At 43.2% G+C, this 22,141-nt stretch overlaps 1 protein-coding gene across 2 annotated transcripts in view; it reads left to right on the forward strand.

The window, feature by feature from the left end:
- The window catches only part of LOC133614407 (glutamate receptor ionotropic, kainate 1), a 72,885-nt gene that overhangs the window by 34,469 nt on the left and 16,275 nt on the right, over positions 1–22,141 (forward strand). For both annotated transcript variants that reach the window (XM_061972337.1, XM_061972338.2), the window contains 6 exons: positions 10,517–10,684; positions 10,747–11,004; positions 12,379–12,560; positions 12,754–12,807; positions 15,780–15,953; positions 17,097–17,240. In XM_061972337.1, coding sequence (XP_061828321.1) covers positions 10,517–10,684; positions 10,747–11,004; positions 12,379–12,560; positions 12,754–12,807; positions 15,780–15,953; positions 17,097–17,240 — 980 coding nt within the window. The remainder of the gene's footprint in view (positions 1–10,516; positions 10,685–10,746; positions 11,005–12,378; positions 12,561–12,753; positions 12,808–15,779; positions 15,954–17,096; positions 17,241–22,141) is intronic.

Raw genomic sequence — 22,141 nt, forward strand, 5'->3', positions numbered from 1 at the left:
CCTTGCATCCTGTTAGCCTGCCTTACTTTATGTTAGCCTGAATGACTTCCTGTTAGCCTGCCTTGCTTCCTGTTAGCCTGCCCTACTTCCTGTTAGCCTGGCTGACTTCCTGTTAGCCTGCCCTACTTCCTGTTAGCCTGGCTGACTTCCTGTTAGCCTGCCTTACTGCCTGTTAGCCTGGCTAACTTCATGTTAGCCTGTCTGACTTCCTGTTAGTCTAGATGACTTCCGGTTATCCTGTCTGACTTCATGTTAGCCTGCCTTACTTTCTTTTAGTCTAGATGACTTCCCTTTATCCTGGCTGACTTCCTGTTAGCTTGCCTGGCTGACTTCCTGTTAGCTTGCCTGGATTACTTCCTGTTGGCCTGGCTGACTTCCTGTTAGACTGTCTGACTTCCTGTTACATTAATAGGTAAATAATCTACATTAATGTGTAAATAATCATCTACATTATTATGTGAATAATAATCTACAATTAGACGTAAATAATAATCTACATTAATGTGTTAATAATCATCTACAGTGCCTGTGTAAATAAAAATCTACATTAATACGCAAATAATCTATATTAATATGTAAATAATAATCTACATTATTATGTATAAAATAATCTACACTGAAACGTAGTAACAATCTACATGAATATGTAAATAAAGATCTACATTAAAATGTAAATAGTCATCTACAATATTATGTAAATAATTATATACATTATTATGTAAATTATAATAACATTGTTTAAATAAAAATCTACATTGATATGTTAATTATAATCTACATTAAAATGTAAATAATAATATACATTAAAACATAAATAATCATCTACATTAAAATGTAAATAATCATCTATATTAAAATGTAAATAATAATCTACATAAAAACGTAAATAGTAATCTCCATTAAAACATAAATAATAATCTACAATAATATGTAAAAAAAATTATGCACGAAAATGTAAACAATCTACATTAACATGTAAATAATAATCTACACTAAAATATTAATTATAAACTACATATGTAAATAATAATCTCCAAGAATGTGTAGATAATAATCTACATTAAAATGTAAATAATAATTTACATGAATATGTAAATAATAACATACACGAATAGATAAATAATAATCTACCTGAATATGTAGATAATCATCTACATAAGTGTGTAGATAACCATCTACATGAGTGTGCAGATAATCATCTCCATGAGTGTGTGGATAATCATCTACATGAGTGTGTAGATAATCATCTCCATGAGTGTGTGGATAATCATCTACATGAGTGTGTAGATAATCATGTACATGAGTGTGTAGATAATCATGTACATGAGTGTGTAGATAATCATCTACATGAGTGTGTAGATAATCATCTACATGAGTGTGTGCAAAGTGTATGGTGTGTTGATGTTGGAGGAGAAAAACAAAGCATCCGGCTGTTTGTTTGCACTCAAAGATTGTGTTTGTGAAGTCACGTTGCCAGGTGACAGAATCTGGAAGTATGTGTTTGTGAAGTCACGTTGCCAGGTGACAGAATCAGGACGTTTGTGTTTGTGAAGTCACGTTGCCAGGTGACAGAATCAGGAAGTATGTGAAGACATGTTGCCTGGTGATAGAATCAGGAAGTATGTGAAGACATGTTGCCAGGTGACAGAATCAGGAAGTATGTGTTTGTGAAGTCACGTTGCCAGGTGACAGAATCAGGGCGTTTGTGTTTGTGAAGTCACGTTGCCAGGTGACAGAATCAGGAAGTATGTGAAGTCACGTTGCCAGGGGACAGAATCAGGACGTATGTGAAGTCACGTTGCCAGGTGACAGAATCAGGACGTATGTGAAGTCACGTTGCCAGGTGACAGAATCAGGAAGTATGTGAAGTCACGTTGCCAGGGGACAGAATCAGGACGTATGTGAAGTCACGTTGCCAGGTGACAGAATCAGGAAGTATGTGAAGTCACGTTGCCAGGGGACAGGTTTAGGAAGTTTGTGAAGTCATGTTGCCAGGTGACAGAATCAGGAGGGATGTGAAGTCACGTTGCCAGGTGACAGAATCAGGAAGTTTGTGAAGTCACGTTGCCAGGTGACAGAATCAGGAAGTATGTGAAGTCATGTTGCCAGGTGACAGAATCAGGAAGTATGTGAAGTCACGTTGCCAGGTGACAGAATCAGGAAGTATGTGAAGTCACGTTGCCAGGTGACAGAATCAGGAAGTATGTGAAGTCACGTTGCCAGGTGACAAAATCAGGAAGTTTGTGAAGTCACGTTGCCAGATGACAGAATCAGGAAGTATGTGAAGTCACGTTGCCAGGTGACAGAATCAGGAAGTATGTGAAGTCACGTTGCTAGGTGACAGAATCAGGAAGTATGTGAAGTCACGTTGCCAGGTGACAGAATCAGGAAGTATGTGAAGTCACGTTGCCAGGTGACAGAATCAGGAAGTATGTGAAGTCACGTTGCCAGGTGACAAAATCAGGAAGTTTGTGAAGTCACGTTGCCAGATGACAGAATCAGGAAGTATGTGAAGTCACGTTGCCAGGTGACAGAATCAGGAAGTATGTGAAGTCACGTTGCTAGGTGACAGAATCAGGAAGTATGTGAAGTCACGTTGCCAGGTGACAGAATCAGGAAGTATGTGAAGCCACGTTGCCAGGTGAAAGGTTCAGGAAGTTTGTGAAGTCATTTTGCCAGGTGACAGAATTAGGAAGTACGTGAAGTCACGTTGCCAGGTGACAGAATCAGGAAGTATGTGAAGCCACGTTGCCAGGTGAAAGGTTCAGGAAGTTTGTGAAGTCATTTTGCCAAGTGACAGAATTAGGAAGTACGTGAAGTCACGTTGCCAGGTGACAGAATCAGGAAGTATGTGAAGCCACGTTGCCAGGTGAAAGGTTCAGGAAGTTTGTGAAGTCATTTTGCCAAGTGACAGAATTAGGAAGTACGTGAAGTCACGTTGCCAGGTGACAGAATCAGGAAGTATGTGAAGCCACGTTGCCAGGTGAAAGGTTCAGGAAGTTTGTGAAGTCATTTTGCCAAGTGACAGAATTAGGAAGTACGTGAAGTCACGTTGCCAGGTGACAGAATCAGGAAGTATGTGAAGTCACGTTGCCAGGTGACAGAATCAGGAAGCATGTGAAGCCACGTTGCCAGATTACAGAATCAGGAAGTATGTGAAGTCACGTTGCCAGGTTACAGAATCTGGAAGATGTGAAGTCATGTTGCCAGGTGACAGAATCAGGAAGTATGTGAAGTCACGTTGCCAGGTGACAGAATCAGGAAGCATGTGAAGCCACGTTGCCAGGTTACAGAATCAGGAAGTATGTGAAGTCACGTTGCCAGGTTACAGAATCTGGAAGATGTGAAGTCATGTTGCCAGGTGGCAGAATCAGGAAGTTTGTGAAGTCACGTTGCCAGGTGACAAAATCAAGAAGTATGTGAAGTCACGTTGCCAGGTGACAGGTTTAGGAGTATGTGAAGTCACGTTGCCAGGTCACACAATCAGGAAGTATGTGAAGTCACGTTGCCAGGTGACAGAATCAGGACGTATGTGAAGTCACGTTGCCAGGTGACAGAATCAGAAAGTATGTGAAGTCACGTTGCCAGGTGACAGAATCAGGAAGTATGTGAAGTCACGTTGCCAGGTGACAGGTTTAGGAGTATGTGAAGTCACGTTGCCAGGTGACACAATCAGGAAGTATGTGAAGTCACGTTGCCAGGTGACAGAATCAGGAAGTATGTGAAGTCACGTTGCCAGGTGACACAATCAGGAAGTATGTGAAGTCACATTGCCAGGTGACAGAATCAGGACGTATGTGAAGTCACGTTGCCAGGTGACAGAATCAGGAAGTATGTGAAGTCACGTTGCCAGGTGACAAAATCAGGAAGTATGTGAAGTCACGTTGCCAGGTGACAGGTTTAGGAGTATGTGAAGTCACGTTGCCAGGTGACACAATCAGGAAGTATGTGAAGTCACGTTGCCAGGTGACAGAATCAGGACGTATGTGAAGTCACGTTGCCAGGGGACAGGTTTAGGAAGTTTGTGAAGTCATGTTGCCAGGTGACAGAATCAGGAGGGATGTGAAGTCATGTTGCCAGGTGACAGAATCAGGAAGTTTGTGAAGTCATGTTGCCAGGTGACAGAATCAGGAAGTATGTGAAGTCATGTTGCCAGGTGACAGAATCAGGAAGTATGTGAAGTCACGTTGCCAGGTGACAGAATCAGGAAGTTTGTGAAGTCACGTTGCCAGGTGACAGAATCAGGAAGTTTGTGAAGTCACGTTGCCAGGTTACATAATCAGGAAGTATGTGAAGTCACGTTGCCAGATGACAGAATCAGGAAGTTTGTGAAGTCACATTGCCAGGTGACAGAATCAGGAAGTATGTGAAGTCACGTTGCCAGGTGGCAGAATCAGGAAGTATGTGAAGTCACGTTGCCAGGTTACATAATCAGGAAGTATGTGAAGTCACGTTGCCAGATGACAGAATCAGGAAGTTTGTGAAGTCACATTGCCAGGTGACAGAATCAGGAAGTATGTGAAGTCACGTTGCCAGGTGGCAGAATCAGGAAGTATGGGAAGTCACGTTGCCAGGCGACAGAATCAGGAAGTATGTGAAGTCACGTTGCCAGGTGACAGGTTTAGGAAGTTTGCGAAGTCACGTTGCCAGGTGGCAGAATCAGGAAGTATGTGAAGTCACGTTGCCAGGTGACAGAATCAGGAAGTATGGGAAGTCACGTTGCCAGGTGGCAGAATCAGGAAGTATGTGAAGTCACGTTGCCAGATGACAGAATCAGGAAGTATGTGAAGTCACGTTGCCAGATGACAGAGTCAGGAAGTACGTGAAGTCACGTTGCCAGGTGACAGAATCATGAAGTATGTGTTTCTGAAGTCACGTTGCCAGATGCCAGAATCAGGAAGTATGTGAAGTCACGTTGCCAGGTGACAGAATCAGGAAGTAAGTGAAGTCACGTTGCCAGGTGACAGAATCAGAAAGTATGTGAAGTCACATTGCCAGGTGACCGGTTTAGGAGTATGTGAAGTCACGTTACCAGGTGACAGAATCAGGAAGTATGTGAAGTCACGTTGCCAGGTGACAGAATCAGGAAGTATGTGAAGTCACGTTGCCAGGTGACAGAATCAGGAAGTATGTGAAGTCACGTTGCCAGGTGACAGGTTTAGGAAGTTTGCAAAGTCACGTTGCCAGGTGACAGAATCAGGAAGTATGTGAAGTCACGTTGCCAGATGACAGAGTCAGGAAGTACGTGAAGTCACGTTGCCAGGTGACAGAATCCGGAAGTTTGTGAAGTCACGTTGCCAGGTGACAGAATCAGGAAGTATGTGAAGTCATGTTGCCAGGTGGCAGAATCAGGAAGTATGTGAAGTCACGTTGCCAGGTGGCAGAATCAGGAAGTATGTGAAGTCACGTTGCCAGGTGGCAGAATCAGGAAGTATGTGAAGTCACGTTGCCAGGTGGCAGAATCAGGAAGTATGTGAAGTCACGTTGCCAGGTGACAGAATCAGGAGCAGAACAGATAAGGCCCACTCAGTGTAGACTGATGCTGCCAGAGAAAAACCTCGTAGACAATCCACATCTCAACACCAGCGTCACAAAAACGTCAAGGATCATATTCTCAAACTTCTCTCGCCTTTTTGTCAACATCCAAATGTTGCTGGAGTTTTCTTCTGGTGCTTTTTGTCCTGTCTGGAGTCTAACGATACATGGTGGACCTCCAAGGAACCATCCCAGGGTCCAACTATTGCCAGACGTATTAGACATGTACATGTATTTGTATTTAGAGATTTTAGGAGTCAGTCTTTCCAAAGAGCCGTTCAAAAGATTGCTTCGTTATTATAGTTTGTGATGAAGGAAACGCTCACTAGTTCTATGAGAAGATATCAGAATCATTTCATTTACAAACCCCATTAGCAGTGAAGTTGTCACCTTGTGTAAATGGTCAATAAAAAGAGAATACAACAAATCCTTTTCAACTTATATTCAATTGAATAGACTGCAAAGACAAGATATTTAACATTTGAACTGGAAAACTTTATGTTTTGCAAATATTAGCTCATTTGGAATGTGATGCCTGCAACATGTTTCAAAAAAGCTGGCACAAGTGGCAAAAAAGACTGAGAAAGTTGAGGAATGCTCATCAAAGACTTATTCGGAACATCCCACAGGTGAACAGGCTAATTGGGAACAGGTGTAGGCCATGATTGGGTATAAAAGGGGGCGGTATGGCGTAGTGGGTAGAGCGGCCGTGCCAGAAACCTGAGGGTTGCAGGTCCTGGGCATGGCGTTAAAGTGCATCCGGCAGCTATGGGGTCTTGGGGCACTAGGAGGTTAACTCCTTTACTACTGTTACCCCAGGTGGCCCTTGGCAAAGGCCTAGTACCTGACTGCCCCCTAGCCAGGGATACGGTGAAGACCTCAACGGCGGAAGACGGTAGATGTAAGAACTACCACAACGGCTGCAAGTATATATACATATATATATATATATACACACATATTATAGATACATTTACATGTACACACACATACATAGAGGGTGTACTATATATATATATATATACACACACGCGTACACACACACACACACACACACACACACACACACACACACACACACACACACACACATCCATCCATCCATCCATCCATTAATTTTCTACCGCTTGTCCCTTTAGGGGTCGCGGGGACTGCTGGAGTCTATCTCAGCTGCATTCGGGCGTAAGGCGGGTTACACCCTGGATAGACAGACAACATTCACACACTAGGTCCCATTTAGTGTTGCCAATCAACCTATCCCCAGGTGCATGTCTTTGGAGGTGGGAGGAAGCCGGAGTACCCGGTGGGAACCCACGCAGTCACGGGGAGAACATGCAAACTCCACTAGAGATGCGCGGTTTGCGGACACAACCGCGGAGTACGCGGATTATCCGCGGATCGGGCGGATGAAATTTAAAAAAATTTGATTTTATCCGCGGGTCGGGTCGGGTCGGGTGGTTGAAATAAAAAAAAATTAGATTTTAAATAGATTCAGGCGGGTGGCAGTTAAACCAATTCGGAAATATATATACATAGTTAAATGTTGTTACCCACATACGAAAAACGAGCAGGCACCTGCTGCATATGCCACAACAGAAGAAAAAAAAGAAAAAGAGATGGACACTTTTACGGAGCGGAGAAGGGACGCCTCGCCGGGGTCCGGGACCGAGGCCCCTTGCCCCGAGAGGGCCCCACCGGGAGCCGTAGCTGAGGCGATCCGCGAGAAGGGCCCGACGCACGTCCAGGGTCACCACCGCGCCCACCGCACCGACACCCCGCCTCGTCCGCCTTCGCCGCGGCCGGCGTCACGCGCAGCAGGTAAGCAGCTTACCTGCCCGCCACCCCCGTGGCCGGGGGCTCGTAACAGGGGTCACTCCGCGCGCTCCGCCCGCGCAGCTTACCTGCCCGCCACCCCCGTTGCCGGGGGCGCGTAACAGGGGTCACTCCGCGCGCAGTGCGCTCACGAAAGGGGTGGGGCTCACCCTGGTTGATATAGACAGCAGCTAGACGGTGGCCATGGAAGTCGGAACCCGCTAAGGAGTGTGTAACAACCCACCTGCCGAATCAACTAGCCCTGAAAATGGATGGCGCTGGAGCGTCGGGCCCATATACCCGGCCGTCGCCGGCAGCGAGACGCGCTTGGAGGTGCGCTCAGCCCGGCTCCCATATGATTGCGCACTGGTGTGCGTCTGGGTCGTGACAGCGTGGCACGCGAATGTCTGTACTGCATTGGATCAGTCTCCTTTCTTTAACAGGCAAAAGCTTTATAACCTCACTAATGCCTTGCATCGTCTATATTAGATATATAACAACGGGCGGGTGCGGTTCTGATGAAATGTTACATCGGGTGGATGGCGGATGGTTGACGACTTTCTGATGCGGTTGCGGATGAAATAATTGCCTATCCGCGCATCTCTAAACTCCACACAGAAAGATCCCGAGCCCGGGATTGAACTCAGGATATATATATATACAGCTATATATATATATATATATATATATATATATATATATATATATATGTATATATATATATATATAGATATATATATACAGCTATATATATATATATATATATATATATATATATATATATATATATATATATGAGTGTATATATATATATGTATATATACACACACACACACACACACACACATGTATAGTATATATATACACATATATACAGTATATATATATACCTGTATATATATAAATATATATATATATGTTTATATATATACATATATATATATATGTGTGTGTGTGTGTGTATATATACATGTGTATATATATATACATGTGTGTGTATATGTATATATATATATATATATATATATACATACATGTGTGTGTACATGTATATGTATATATATATATATATATATATATATATATATATATATATATATATATATATATATATATATATATATATATATATATATACATACATGTGTGTGTACATGTATATGTATATATATATATATATATATATATATATATATATATATATGTATCTGTACATGACCAGGAAGTGTGGCGATTCATAAGAGCCTTTTTCCAAGAAGCTGCGGTGGCGACAGAGGAGGAATTTAAGCCGTGTAAATAGGGCAGAGGTTTTCTCCAATAGGATTAAATCCAGTTTCATACTGGAATGATGTGATTTAAGGACAAGTGGGCCACATGATGTAATAGTCACAGAGAACCACTGCTGATACCTTTTACAGTACACGGGTGTGCACATTTTTGACTTGGGGGTCGCATTAAGCTAAAACTATTTCGCCTGCGTTTGTAAGTTTTACAATACAACTAAAACAATTCTTACTGACTAAAGCGACCCATGTGTGATGTCTGGAGGAGTGTTTTCATGCATATTTGTACCTGCTATCCTAATGTAATCAAGCTAGCATTGTTCGCTAATATGCTAACACGTTTACGAGTGTCTGTGTTAGTATTATTAACTTACATTCTTTTTGTATTGTTTCACTTTCACAAATTCCTCAGTAAATTCACCAAAACGTCACCGTGGAGTTATTGAGTCTGTTTAGCTGATTGGAGAGCTAGCTTGCACAGCTCGTGGGTCCATGACCATGACTTCTGTTTTGTTTGATCATCCATTTTACTGCCGCGTTACTGACACCGTTTGTAAACAATTGAGGTATGTAAATAAACATTCTGTGTAAATAAGTCATTTCACAACGTATATATCTGCCACTTATAGTCCGGTGCGGCTAATATATGGAAAACCTTTTTTCCTTCCAGAATTTAGTGGGTGTGGCTTCATCATCATCATCATCATCGGCGGTCACTCGAAGCGAGTATGACGATCCTCCTGGTAGGGGTATATCCCTTTATGGAGGATCCCTGTGTGTGACTTAGTTTAACGTGGGGAGACTGGTGCCCAGACAGTCACCACACCATCCTTGACAGATCCGGGTCAGGGTCCAATGGCATGGAGTCCAAGACGACTGGGGACCCTTTTCTGCTGCAGCCTTCTTCTGCCATCCCAGCCAATGTGACGCTCCATAGGGTTAGCAATCATCCTCCGCCTGTTCCACCGTTGAGGTCTTGGGTCGTTATTTCCCCATAATTGGGCCCACATGGATGTGGGGGTGCCTTCTTCCGCCATCGCAGCCGTTGTGGTGGTTCTTACATCTACCGTCTTCCGCCTGTTCCGCCGTTGAGGTCTTCACCGTATCCTTGGCTAGGGGGCAGTCAGGTTGTTAGAATAATTGTTTCTAAGTTATCACAAAAAAACTTTGTGTTGAAATGAGTTCCAGGCAAAAAGACAAAAGGCTGTCTTTGAAACCAACCAAGAAGAAGGCTCGTAAAACTCCACTTGGACTTTAAAGCGGAGAGATGACAGGATCTGCCCAATTTCCAGACGAACTCTTTTTAAAGTATTTTACGAACCCTTTTTGAACTATTTTATGGAACTCTCTTTTAACTATTTTATGGAACTCTTTTTGGACTATTTTACGACCTCTTCTTTTGAAGTGTTCGGTAACCAAAGGCAACGCTGTTTACGACCCACTTCCCTCTGGAAGCAGCTGTGGTCAGGTGGGGGAAGAAAGTCAAATAAAGAAGGAGGAATGCAATCTTTTGGCAGAGCGTGGGTGACACTGTAAGAGGTTACAGGTCGACACGTTTTCTCCTCAGTATTGAGTCCAAATTGAATTCTGCCTCTGTTTGATTCTTTGCCTCTTGTCTTGTTTAATAGATGTCATCAGTGTTTGAACCTGACACAGGTACTAGGCCTTTGCCAAGGGCCACCTGGGGTAACAGTAGTAAAGGGGTTAACCTCCTAGTGCCCCAAGACCCCATAGAGGAGCCTCCACTGCCGGATGCACTTTAACGTCATGCCCAGGAGTGGCTTATATACGGGTGCGCTCTACAGATGGGAAAATACTGTCAACCAGAAGGGGTCGTACTATGAGAGTTTTCCTCGCATTTATTTTGTTTTGTGGTCTTTGCACAGGTGGCATCTTCGAGACGCTGGAGAACGAGCCAATCGGTGTGGAGGAGCTGGCCTTTAAATTTGCAGTGACCAACATCAACCGGAACCGGACCTTAATGCCAAACACCACGTTGACCTACGACATCCAGAGAATAAACCTGTTTGACAGCTTCGAGGCGTCCAGGAGAGGTGAAGGATCTTTTGGCGTTCTCGATCGTGTTCCGTCGTTCAAACCCTTTGGCCCTTTTCAGCCTGCGACCAGTTGGCGCTGGGCGTGGGGGCCGTGTTCGGGCCCTCGCACAGCTCGTCGGTGAGCGCCGTCCAGTCCATCTGCAACGCCCTGGAGGTCCCCCACATCCAGACCCGCTGGAAGCATCCGTCGGTGGACAACAAGGACAGCTTCTACATCAACCTCTACCCCGAGTACACCTCCTTGAGTCGAGCGGTGCTGGACATAGTGCAGTACTACAAGTGGAAGACGGTCACCGTGGTCTACGAGGACGCCACGGGTGAGTCACAAAGACGGCGGTCCCCCAAAAACTGGAGGATACGACATTGGATTTGTTCAATCAATTCACGTAGACATGTGACCGGTGTTCCGAATTACAGTAACGAGTAATTTAACTAATTACTTTACGCCGTTAACGAGACGTGAGTGTAAGGTGGTACGCTACTTTTGATGTGGTCGTATGTCAACAAGACAACAGGAAGCACAGCAAGCTCAACACAGGAAGTGACTTTTTACTAATAAAAGCAACGCCAGACTAAAATGAACTGATGGCAACTCGGGTGGCATCCTGACCAGATGCCCGAACCACCTCATCTGGCTCCTCTCGATGTGGAGGAGCAGCGGCTTTACTTTGAGCTCCTCCCGGATGGCAGAGCTTCTCACCCTATCTCTAAGGGAGAGCCCCGCCACCCGGCGGAGGAAACTCATTTCGGCCGCTTGTACCCGTGATCTTGTCCTTTCGGTCATAACCCAAAGCTCATGACCATAGGTGAGGATGGGAACGTAGATCGACCGGTAAATTGAGAGCTTTGCCTTCCGGCTCAGCTCCTTCTTCACCACAACGGATCGATACAGCGTCCGCATTACTGAAGACGCCGCACCGATCCGCCTGTCGATCTCACGATCCACTCTTCCCTCACTCGTGAACAAGACTCCGAGGTACTTGAACTCCTCCATTTGGGGCAAGATCTCCTCCCCAACCCGGAGATGGCACTCCACCCTTTTCCGGGCGAGAACCATGGACTCGGACTTGGAGGTGCTGATTCTCATCCCAGTCGCTTCACACTCAGCTGCGAACCGATCCAGTGAGAGCTGAAGATCCTGGCCAGATGAAGCCATCAGGACCACATCACACAGCAAACAATACACACAATATACTACTACTACTGCGTGGGAATAATGAACAACAAACCAGTGATTGAATTGACATTCTTGCCACCTAACGTAAACCCCGTTTTTGGACAAGGAGACGACAGCCATTTGCAATTCCGGTAGATAATACGTGTGAATGCCTTATGTGCTCAAGCCGCCGAACCGCCGATACGCATGAGCGGAACTGAAATGCTTGAATGTCCAGGGTGAGTGGATTGTGTGGATTTTGCTACGGTTCTAATTGGATGAGAAATGTGGTATATGCAGTAGATTGTATTCATTCATTGTCAATAGGGAGAAAATGACCATAGAGTTTCTACTCGTATGGATCCTTCATTCCTCACTCCAAGCAACGTGTGTAAGTTTTACAATATAACTAAGACTATTTTTACTGACTAAAGCGTCCCATGTGTGATGTCCGTAGGAGTGTTTTCATGCATATTTGTACCTGCTATCCTAATGAGTTTGACAGGCGTGCCCATGAGACCGCTTTGTGTTCCAGGTCTGATTCGCCTGCAAGAGCTGATCAAAGCTCCGTCCAGGTACAGCATCAAGATCAAGATCCGCCAGCTGCCGATGGGAAGCAAAGACGCGCGGCCGCTCCTGAAGGAGATGAAGAAGGGGAAGGAGTTCTACGTCATCTTCGACTGCTCCTACCAGACCTCGGCTGACGTGCTGAAGCAGGTCAGCCACTGAACATTATTCCCTTCCTCCTTGGCTTACTGAGTGCAAGATTAGTCCGCCTCTCGTCCCCTTCAGAAATCCTGTGTTTGTACCCAAATCCCAGCAGAGCGACACGCACACGCCTCCAGCAGCACAATCTGCACGCACACTCGCTTCAATGAGTGCGACCTCTGACCTCTTGTGACCCCTGTAGATCCTGTCCATGGGGATGATGACGGAATATTACCACTTCTTCTTCACCACTCTGGTAAGGAACTGCCAAAACCACGGCACAGTCCTTTTAAAAGGAACCTAAGGTGCATGATCCTTTTCTGACAGAGATGCAGAGATTACATTTCGGACTATAAAGCGCACCTGTGTATAAGCTACACCCACTCAGTTAGAGAAATCAACATTTGTTTCACATATTAGTCACACCGGATTATAAACTGCAGATATATATGTTGTGAAATGACTTATTTACACAGAAATATTCATTTACCTTAATTGTTTCCAAACGGTGTCTGTAACAGGGCAGTAAAACGGCTGTTCAAACAAAACAGAAGTCATGGTCATGGACCCACTAGCTGTGCAAGCTAGCTCTCCAATCAGCTAAACAGACTCAATAACTCCACGGTGACGTTTTGGTGAATTTACGGAGGAATTTGTGAAAGTGAAACAATACAAAAAGAATGTAAGTTAATAATACTAACACAGACACTCTTAAACGTGTTAGCATATTAGCTAATGCTAACAACGCTAGCTTGAGTACATTACGATAGCATGTACAAATATGCATGAAAACACTCCTACAGACATCACACATGGGACGCTTTAGTAAGTAAGAATAGTTTTAGTTATATTGTAAAACTTACAAACGTTGCTTGGAGTGACGAATGAAGGATCCATACGGGTAGAAACGCTATGGACGGCGGGAAGACAGAACAGCACTTTTACTTCCGGGTCAAAGTTCTATAAACAGAAGGGCAATGCAGCACCTGCAATGTGCAAACTCGTCCAAAAGATGGCGCCGCAGCACAATGAATAACAAACCTATTCAGTATCTTTGCTTTGTTTATTTTAAAACTATTTGTATTGTGGTCGCCAGCAAAGAAAAATCCACATATTAGCCTCACCGGACTACAAACCGCAGATATATACGTTGTGAAATGCATTATTTACACAGAAATATTTTTTTTTACGTGCATTGTTTCCAAACGCTGTCTGTAACAGGGCAGTAAAACGGCTGATCAAACAAAACAGAAGTCATGGTTATGGACCCACTAGCTGTGGAATTACTACTAACACAGACACTCGTAAACGTGTTAGCATATTAGCTAATGCTAACATCGTTAGCTTGAGTACATTACTATAGCAGGTACAAATATGCATGAAAACACTCCTACAGACATCACACATGGGACAATTTAGTAAGTCAGAATTGTTTTAGTTATATTGTAAAACTTACAAACATTGCTTGGAGTGATGAATGAAGAATCCATACGAGTAGAAACGCTATGGACAGCGTGAATGCAGTACGGCACTTTTACTTCCGGTTCAAAGCTTTAAACAGCAGGAATTTTCTATAACAGCTGCAGTGTTCAAACTTGTCCAAAAGATGGCGCCATAGCCCATAGCACAAACACTAACACGCCTATTCATTATTTTTGCTTTGTTTTTTTCTCTAAAACTATTTGTATAATGGTCGTCAGCGAAGAAAAATCCATATATAAGCCACACCCACTAAATTGTAGAAGTCAAAATATTTTTTCATATATTAGTCACACCGGACTATAAGTGGCAGACATATATGTTGTGAAATGACTTATTTATACAGAAATATTTATTTACATACCTTAATTGTTTCCAAACGGTGTCTGTAACACGGCAGTAGAACGGCTGATGAAACAAAACAGAAGTCATGGTAGCTTGATTACATTACTAAAGCACGTACAAATAGGCATGAAAACACTCCAACAGACATCACACATGGGACGCTTAGTAAGTAAGAATAGTTTTAGTTATATTGTAAAACTTACGAACGTTGCTTGGAGTGATGAATGAAGAATCCATACGTGTAGTACCGCTATGGACGGTTTTACTTCCGGTTTAAGGCATTAAAACAGGAATCACATTTTCATACCTGCGGTGGCAGACTGGTCCAAAAGCACAAACAATACCACGCCACTTGAGTCCTCTGCCTGGGTTTAAGGAAAACTATTGAACACAAAACAATGTGGCCGTCAGCGAAGAAAAATCCGTCAATCAGCCGCAGGGTTCAAAGTGTCGGAAAAAAAAGTAGTGGCTTACAATCCGAAATTTACGGTAGATGGACTTAAAGCAGGGACATCAAAGGTGTTTTCATTGAGGGCCACATGACAGTTGGCCCTCAGAGGGCCGCATGTAAGAGTGAATAATATAAATGTGTCAGGATCACACATTATCACCAGTTTTTAAAAAATACCTGTACATTTTACAGTAAACAAAGAAAATGGCAGCTTAGACTATGTTTACACTGCAGGCCAAAGTGGATTTTAGCATTAGCATGCTAACTTATTTGCTAATTGTACAGGTGTACACACTTTGTAGGTACACACCTCAGACCTATTTTGGTACTTGATTCATGTTAATGTTAGCATAGTAACATTTAAAAACATATTTTTTAGGTACACACTTCAGAGTAACATTGTGGTACTTGACGCATGTTACAGTTAGCATTTTGGCATGCTAGCTTTTTTAGATAATTTAGCAGGTATACACTTCAGTGTCTTATATGTTTGTATTTCACTCATTTTAAATGTAAGCATGCTATTTTTCTCATGTTAGCATAGTACTGTTAGCATGCTAACCTTTTTAGATAATTTAGCAGGTATACACTTCAGTGTCATATATATTTGTATTACACTCATTTTAAATGTAAGCATAATATTTTTCGCATGTTAGCATTGTACTGTTAGCATGCTAGCTTTTTTAGATAATTTAGCAGGTATACACTTCAGTGTCATATATATTTGTATTACACTCATTTTAAATGTAAGCATAATATTTTTCGCATGTTAGCATATTACTGTTAGCATGCTAGCTTTTTTAGATAATTTAGCAGGTATATACTTCAGTGTCATATATGTTTGTATTACACTCATTTTAAATGTAAGCATTCTATTTTTGGCATGTTAGCATAGTACTGCTAGTTGTTTTTTTTTAGAGAATTGTGCTAAAAGTGAGGCGGCGTCTCCGCAGGACTTGTTTGCGCTGGACCTGGAGCCGTACCGCTACAGCGGCGTCAACATGACGGGCTTCCGGCTGCTCAACATCGACAACCCCCAGGTGGCCTCGGTGGTGGAGCGCTGGTCCATGGAGCGACTGCAGGCTCCTTCCAAGGCTGAGACGGGAATGATGGAGGGCATGATGACGGTAAGATTCCGGAGCTCCGACACTGACGTCATAACAAGCGCGTTCAAAAAAAGGGGCGGGGTGTTGTTGATAAATGGCTTTGGCTTTTGCATAGTAGAGTTTTAACTTGCACTTACAGATGTAGCGACCGACTGTAGTTACTGACAGTGGTTTTCTGAAGTGTTCCTGAGTCCATGTGGTGATATCCTTTACACGCTGATGTCGCTTTTTGATGCAGTGCCACCTGCGGGATCCAAAGTGCGTAATATCATTGCTTACATGCAGTGATTTCTCCAGATTCTCTGTACCTTTTGATGATATTACGGACCGTAGATGGTGAAATCCCTAAATTCCTTGCAATAGCTGGTTGAGAAATGTTGTTCCTAAACAATTTGCTCAGGCATTTGTTGACAAAGCGGTGACCCTCGCCCCGTCCTTGTTTGTGAATGACTGAGCATTTCATGCAAGCTGCTTTTATACCCAATCATGGCACCCACCTGTTCCCAATTAGCCTGTTCACCTGTGGGATGTTCCAAATAAGTCTTTTGATGAGCATTCCTCAACTTTCTCACTCTTTTTTGCCACTTGTGCCAGCTTTTTTTGAAACACGTTGCAGGCATCGAACTCCAAATGAGCTAATATTTGCAAAAAAAATAAAGTTTCTCAGTGTGAACATGAAATATCTTGTCTTTGCAGTCTATTCAATTGAATATAAGTTGAAAAGGATTTGATGTATTCTCTTTTTATTTACCATTTACACAATGTGACAATTTCACTGCTTTTGGGCTTTTGAAGATGGAGATAGAGTCAGTGGACGTTTGAAGGAGTCAGGACGTGACCTACTTACATAGATGGAGTGCATAAACAATCAGGTTGCATATTTGTCCAGTCCAGGATCTCGTTAAGCAGCTCATTTCACTTCCATATTTACTTGTTTATCCATATTTAATGAGGGTCATTAAAAGCTTCGCGGTTCTTGGAATTAGAACGTAAACATCGTTAGCCCGCATGGTAATGTTGTGAACAAAACAGCAGATCTATTCCGGGAAACGCAACCTTTAGCTGGCGCTCCTGTCAGCCATGTTGTCTGCGATTGCGTAACACTTACTGCTATTTCCCGTGACCGAAGTGCCAGCGAGTGTTAAAGGAGGCGTGTCTTTGCAGACGGAGGCGTCGCTGATGTACGACGCCGTCTACATGGTGGCGGCCGCCTCGCAACGGGCCGCCCAGATGACCGTCAGCTCGCTCCAGTGCCACCGCCACAAGCCCTGGCGCTTCGGAGCACGCTTCATGAACATGCTGAAAGACGTGAGTTGGTGTTCTGCTACCGCCGTTGCACCCGCTCCTCTGTCTGTGACCAACACTATCCATCCAACCATCCAACCACCAGTGAATTCATATTGTTGCGTTTTGGACCAGTTGTTCCTCCCAGGGAATTCAAGTCACAAGTCGCTCCCAAGCTCTTTACGACACTTAAAGCTGAGTTGAAAAACCACCAGAGACAGAATAGGTATTTTGTAATATATTTGCAAAGCTTTGCATATACAGGTAAAAGCCAGTAAATTAGAATATTTTGAAAAACTTGATTTATTTCAGTAATTGCATTCAAAAGGTGTAACTTGTACATTATATTTATTCATTGCACACAGACTGATGCATTCAAATGTTTATTTCATTTAATTTTGATGATTTGAAGTGGCAACAAATGAAAATCCAAAATTCCGTGTGTCACAAAATTAGAATATTACTTAAGGCTAATACAAAAAAGGGATTTTTAGAAATGTTGGCCAACTGAAAAGTATGAAAATGAAAAATATGAGCATGTACAATACTCAATACTTGGTTGGAGCTCCTTTTGCCTCAATTACTGCGTTAATGCGGCGTGGCATGGAGTCGATGAGTTTCTGGCACTGCTCAGGTGTTATGAGAGCCCAGGTTGCTCTGATAGTGGCCTTCAACTCTTCTGCGTTTTTGGGTCTGGCATTCTGCATCTTCCTTTTCACAATACCCCACAGATTTTCTATGGGGCTAAGGTCAGGGGAGTTGGCGGGCCAATTTAGAACAGAAATACCATGGTCCGTAAACCAGGCACGGGTAGATTTTGCGCTGTGTGCAGGCGCCAAGTCCTGTTGGAACTTGAAATCTCCATCTCCATAGAGCAGGTCAGCAGCAGGAAGCATGAAGTGCTCTAAAACTTGCTGGTAGACGGCTGCGTTGACCCTGGATCTCAGGAAACAGAGTGGACCGACACCAGCAGATGACATGGCACCCCAAACCATCACCCAACCATGCAAATTTTGCATTTCCTTTGGAAATCGAGGTCCCAGAGTCTGGAGGAAGACAGGAGAGGCACAGGATCCACGTTGCCTGAAGTCTAGTGTAAAGTTTCCACCATCAGTGATGGTTTGGGGTGCCATGTCATCTGCTGGTGTCGGTCCACTCTGTTTCCTGAGATCCAGGGTCAACGCAGCCGTCTACCAGCAAGTTTTAGAGCACTTCATGCTTCCTGCTGCTGACCTGCTCTATGGAGATGGAGATTTCAAGTTCCAACAGGACTTGGCGCCTGCACACAGCGCAAAATCTACCCGTGCCTGGTTTACGGACCATGGTATTTCTGTTCTAAATTGGCCCGCCAACTCCCCTGACCTTAGCCCCATAGAAAATCTGTGGGGTATTGTGAAAAGGAAGATGCAGAATGCCAGACCCAAAAACGCAGAAGAGTTGAAGGCCACTATCAGAGCAACCTGGGCTCTCATAACACCTGAGCAGTGCCAGAAACTCATCGACTCCATGCCACGCCGCATTAACGCAGTAATTGAGGCAAAAGGAGCTCCAACCAAGTATTGAGTATTGTACATGCTCATATTTTTCATTTTCATACTTTTCATTTGGCCAACATTTCTAAAAATCCCTTTTTTGTATTAGCCTTAAGTAATATTCTAATTTTGTGACACACGGAATTTTGGATTTTCATTTGTTGCCACTTCAAATCATCAAAATTAAATGAAATAAACATTTGAATGCATCAGTCTGTGTGCAATGAATAAATATAATGTACAAGTTACACCTTTTGAATGCAATTACTGAAATAAATCAAGTTTTTCAAAATATTCTAATTTACTGGCTTTTACCTGTATATATACACATTTAGACCAATCCAGTATAGAACATTCTATCGCGCCGCCAAGATGGTCTGTCCCCCCTCGACCAAAACCCCTCTCCTCTTATAAATGGGTTGTACTTGTATAGCGCTTTTCTACCTTCAAGGTACTCAAAGCGCTTTGACACTACTTCCACATTTACCCATTCACACACACATTCACACACTGATGGAGGGAGCTGCCATGCAAGGCGCTAACCAGCACCCATCAGGAGCAAGGGTGAAGTGTCTTGCTCAGGACACAACGGACATGACGAGGTTGGTACTAGGTGGGGATTGAACCAGGGACCCTCGGGTTGCGCACGGCCACTCTTCCACTGCGCCACGCCGTCCCCCGTCTCTTAAGTCTCTCTTCCTCCCCCCCTGGCAGTCATGTCTCTCTAGCCAAAACAAATGCTTATTATCGCTCTCTCTAACATTCCTCACTTCAAGGTTAAGCACACAGTTTTGCAGACAACCAAAAGACCACATTTGGAAGAAAAACACTAGCTGTTTTGTAATATGACAATGAAATAAAAAGAAGTAACACTTAAATTCGGATATATGTAAATATCTGCCTCCGACAATATGAAATCACATCAACCGTGCATGTGTCATCTTCTAAACCAGTGGTTCTTAACCTTGTTGGAGGTACCGAACCCCACCAGTTTCAAATGCGCATTCACCGAACCCTTCTTTAGTGAAAAATATAATTATATGTATTTTTTTTAAATTCAAGACAAAGTTATATGTTTTTTTTTTTACCAGTGCACAAAATGAACCGTGAACATCACCTTGTTCCAAGAACAAAACCAACACAGTGCATGAACTCACAACAAATTACTGTCAGGTTCAAACACCGAACTATCTATTACACAAGACAAGAAGAAGGAATCAAGCAGAGACAGAGTTGAATTTTACTCATGAGGAGAGACGTATTGGACTGTACACTCGGTGACAGTTCCCCCCTACTCTCTAAGGCAGTGTTTTTCAACCTTTTTTGATCCAAGGCACATTTTTCCCGTTGAAAAAATCCAGAGGCACACCACCAGCAGAAATCATTAAAAAGCGAAACTCAGTTGACAGTAAAAAGTCGTTGTCGCAATTGTTGGATATGACTTTAAAGCATAAACAAGCATGCATCACTATAGCTCTTGTCTCAAAGTAGGTGTACTGTCACCACCTGTCACATCACACCCTGACTTATTTGGACTTTTTTGCTGTTTTCCTGTGTGTAGTGTTTTACTTCTTGTCTTGCGCTCCTATATTGGTGTTTTTTTCTCTTTTTTTGGTATTTGCCTGTAGTAGTTTCATTTCCTTTGAGCGATATTTCCCGCATCTACTTTGTTTCAAGAATATTTCAGTTGTTTTTATCCTTCTTTGTGGGGACATTGTTGATTGTCATGTCATGTTCGGATGTACATTGTGGACGCCGTCTTTGCTCCACAGTAAGTCTTTGCTGTCGTCCAGCATTCTGTTTTTGTTTACTTAGTAGCCAGTTCAGTTTTAGTTTAGTTCTGCATAGCCTTCCCTAAGCTTCATTGCCTTTTCTTAGGGGCACTCACCTCTTGTTTATTTTTGGTTTAAGCATTAGACACCCTTTTACCTGCACACTGCCTCCCGCTATTTCCGACATCTACAAAGCAATTAGCTACCTGCTGCCACCTACTGATATGGAAGAGTATAAAATAGTTACTCTGCCGAGCTCTAGACAGCATCGACACTCAAAAACAACACATCATTTACTGGTTTGCAAAAAATATTTTTAACCCAAATAGGTGAAATTAGATAATCTCCCACGGCACACCAGACTGTATCTCACGGCACACTAGTGTGCCGCGGCACAGTGGTTGAAAAACACTGCTCTAAGGTACAGTCCCACGTGCTTCTCTATTTATTCGGGAGGTCCCTTGTTAACATCACTGAAGCTGCTTCTGAAGGGAGGGGTAATGCAAGCATGATTATTCAGAATGGAAATGTGCTGACACGCGTGATTTCGCCCTGTCTCTGTTTTATCTGCGTTGAGGTACTCGATGTCCGTCCTTGGCTGCCAGCAGGCAGGGTCTGGAAACAAACTGCTGATGCGAGACAAGTCGCAAAGCAAGATTACAAGTTGTGCCTTTGCACAGATAGAAAAGTACAACTTCAGCACAATTGATAATAACTATAGCAACGGCCTTTAAGCATAAGATTTGTGTGATAATTTATACATAATTATTCTAACATTTACACACCTGCAAATCAGATGGAAAATGAAAGGGAACATTGTTTGGGGGTATCCATAACACAGCGATAGGGAGAAGATTTTATTTACACGATGAGTCGGGTGTACCTTGACCTTCACCGAACCCCTGAAACCAACTCACCGAACCCCTAGGGTTCGATCGAACCCAGGTTAAGAACCACTGTTCTAAACGCTTTTTGAATCACACAGCTCGGAAGTGCACGATAGCGTGTAAGCATTGATGCTGAAAAGTAATTTTGATAACTTTTTTGTGTGTCTGTAGCTTTGATGTTGGTGCTAAAATTGTCTGACATAATGATTATGAATGACAGACAACATTTTAAGCGCCGCCCCTTCACAGTAACAGCGCGTTCTGCGTCACAACAGCACCTGAGCGACATAGTCCTTTAAAATGAGTTCACTTCAGGAGTCCCGACGAGTCGATAAAAGCTTGAGTGCACTCATCTTTCAAGGCAGATTTAACCAGACTGTTTTTTCCACAGAGCTTCCTTCATTACAAAGTCCTGCTGCTCTGCACTCAGACAAGAGGCCAAGCCTGCCTGGTCCGCTTATATCAACACACACACACACACACACACACACACACACACACACACACACACACACACACACACACACACACATTCTTGTATTTGTTACCTTCTTGAGACCTCTGAAAAATACCTGCCTCTTTCTAGATATATATAAAGATGTGTATTTACAACATTGATAATATATAAATACTATGCAAACATAAAAAAGCTTGTTGTGAAAAGTGAGTTGGAATTTCACAAGAAAAAGGTCACAGTTTCACAAGAAAAAGGTCACAGTTTCACAAGAAAAACT

Source organism: Nerophis lumbriciformis, linkage group LG17, assembly GCF_033978685.3.
Source record: "Nerophis lumbriciformis linkage group LG17, RoL_Nlum_v2.1, whole genome shotgun sequence".
In the NCBI taxonomy this organism is placed as follows: Eukaryota; Metazoa; Chordata; class Actinopteri; order Syngnathiformes; family Syngnathidae; genus Nerophis; species Nerophis lumbriciformis.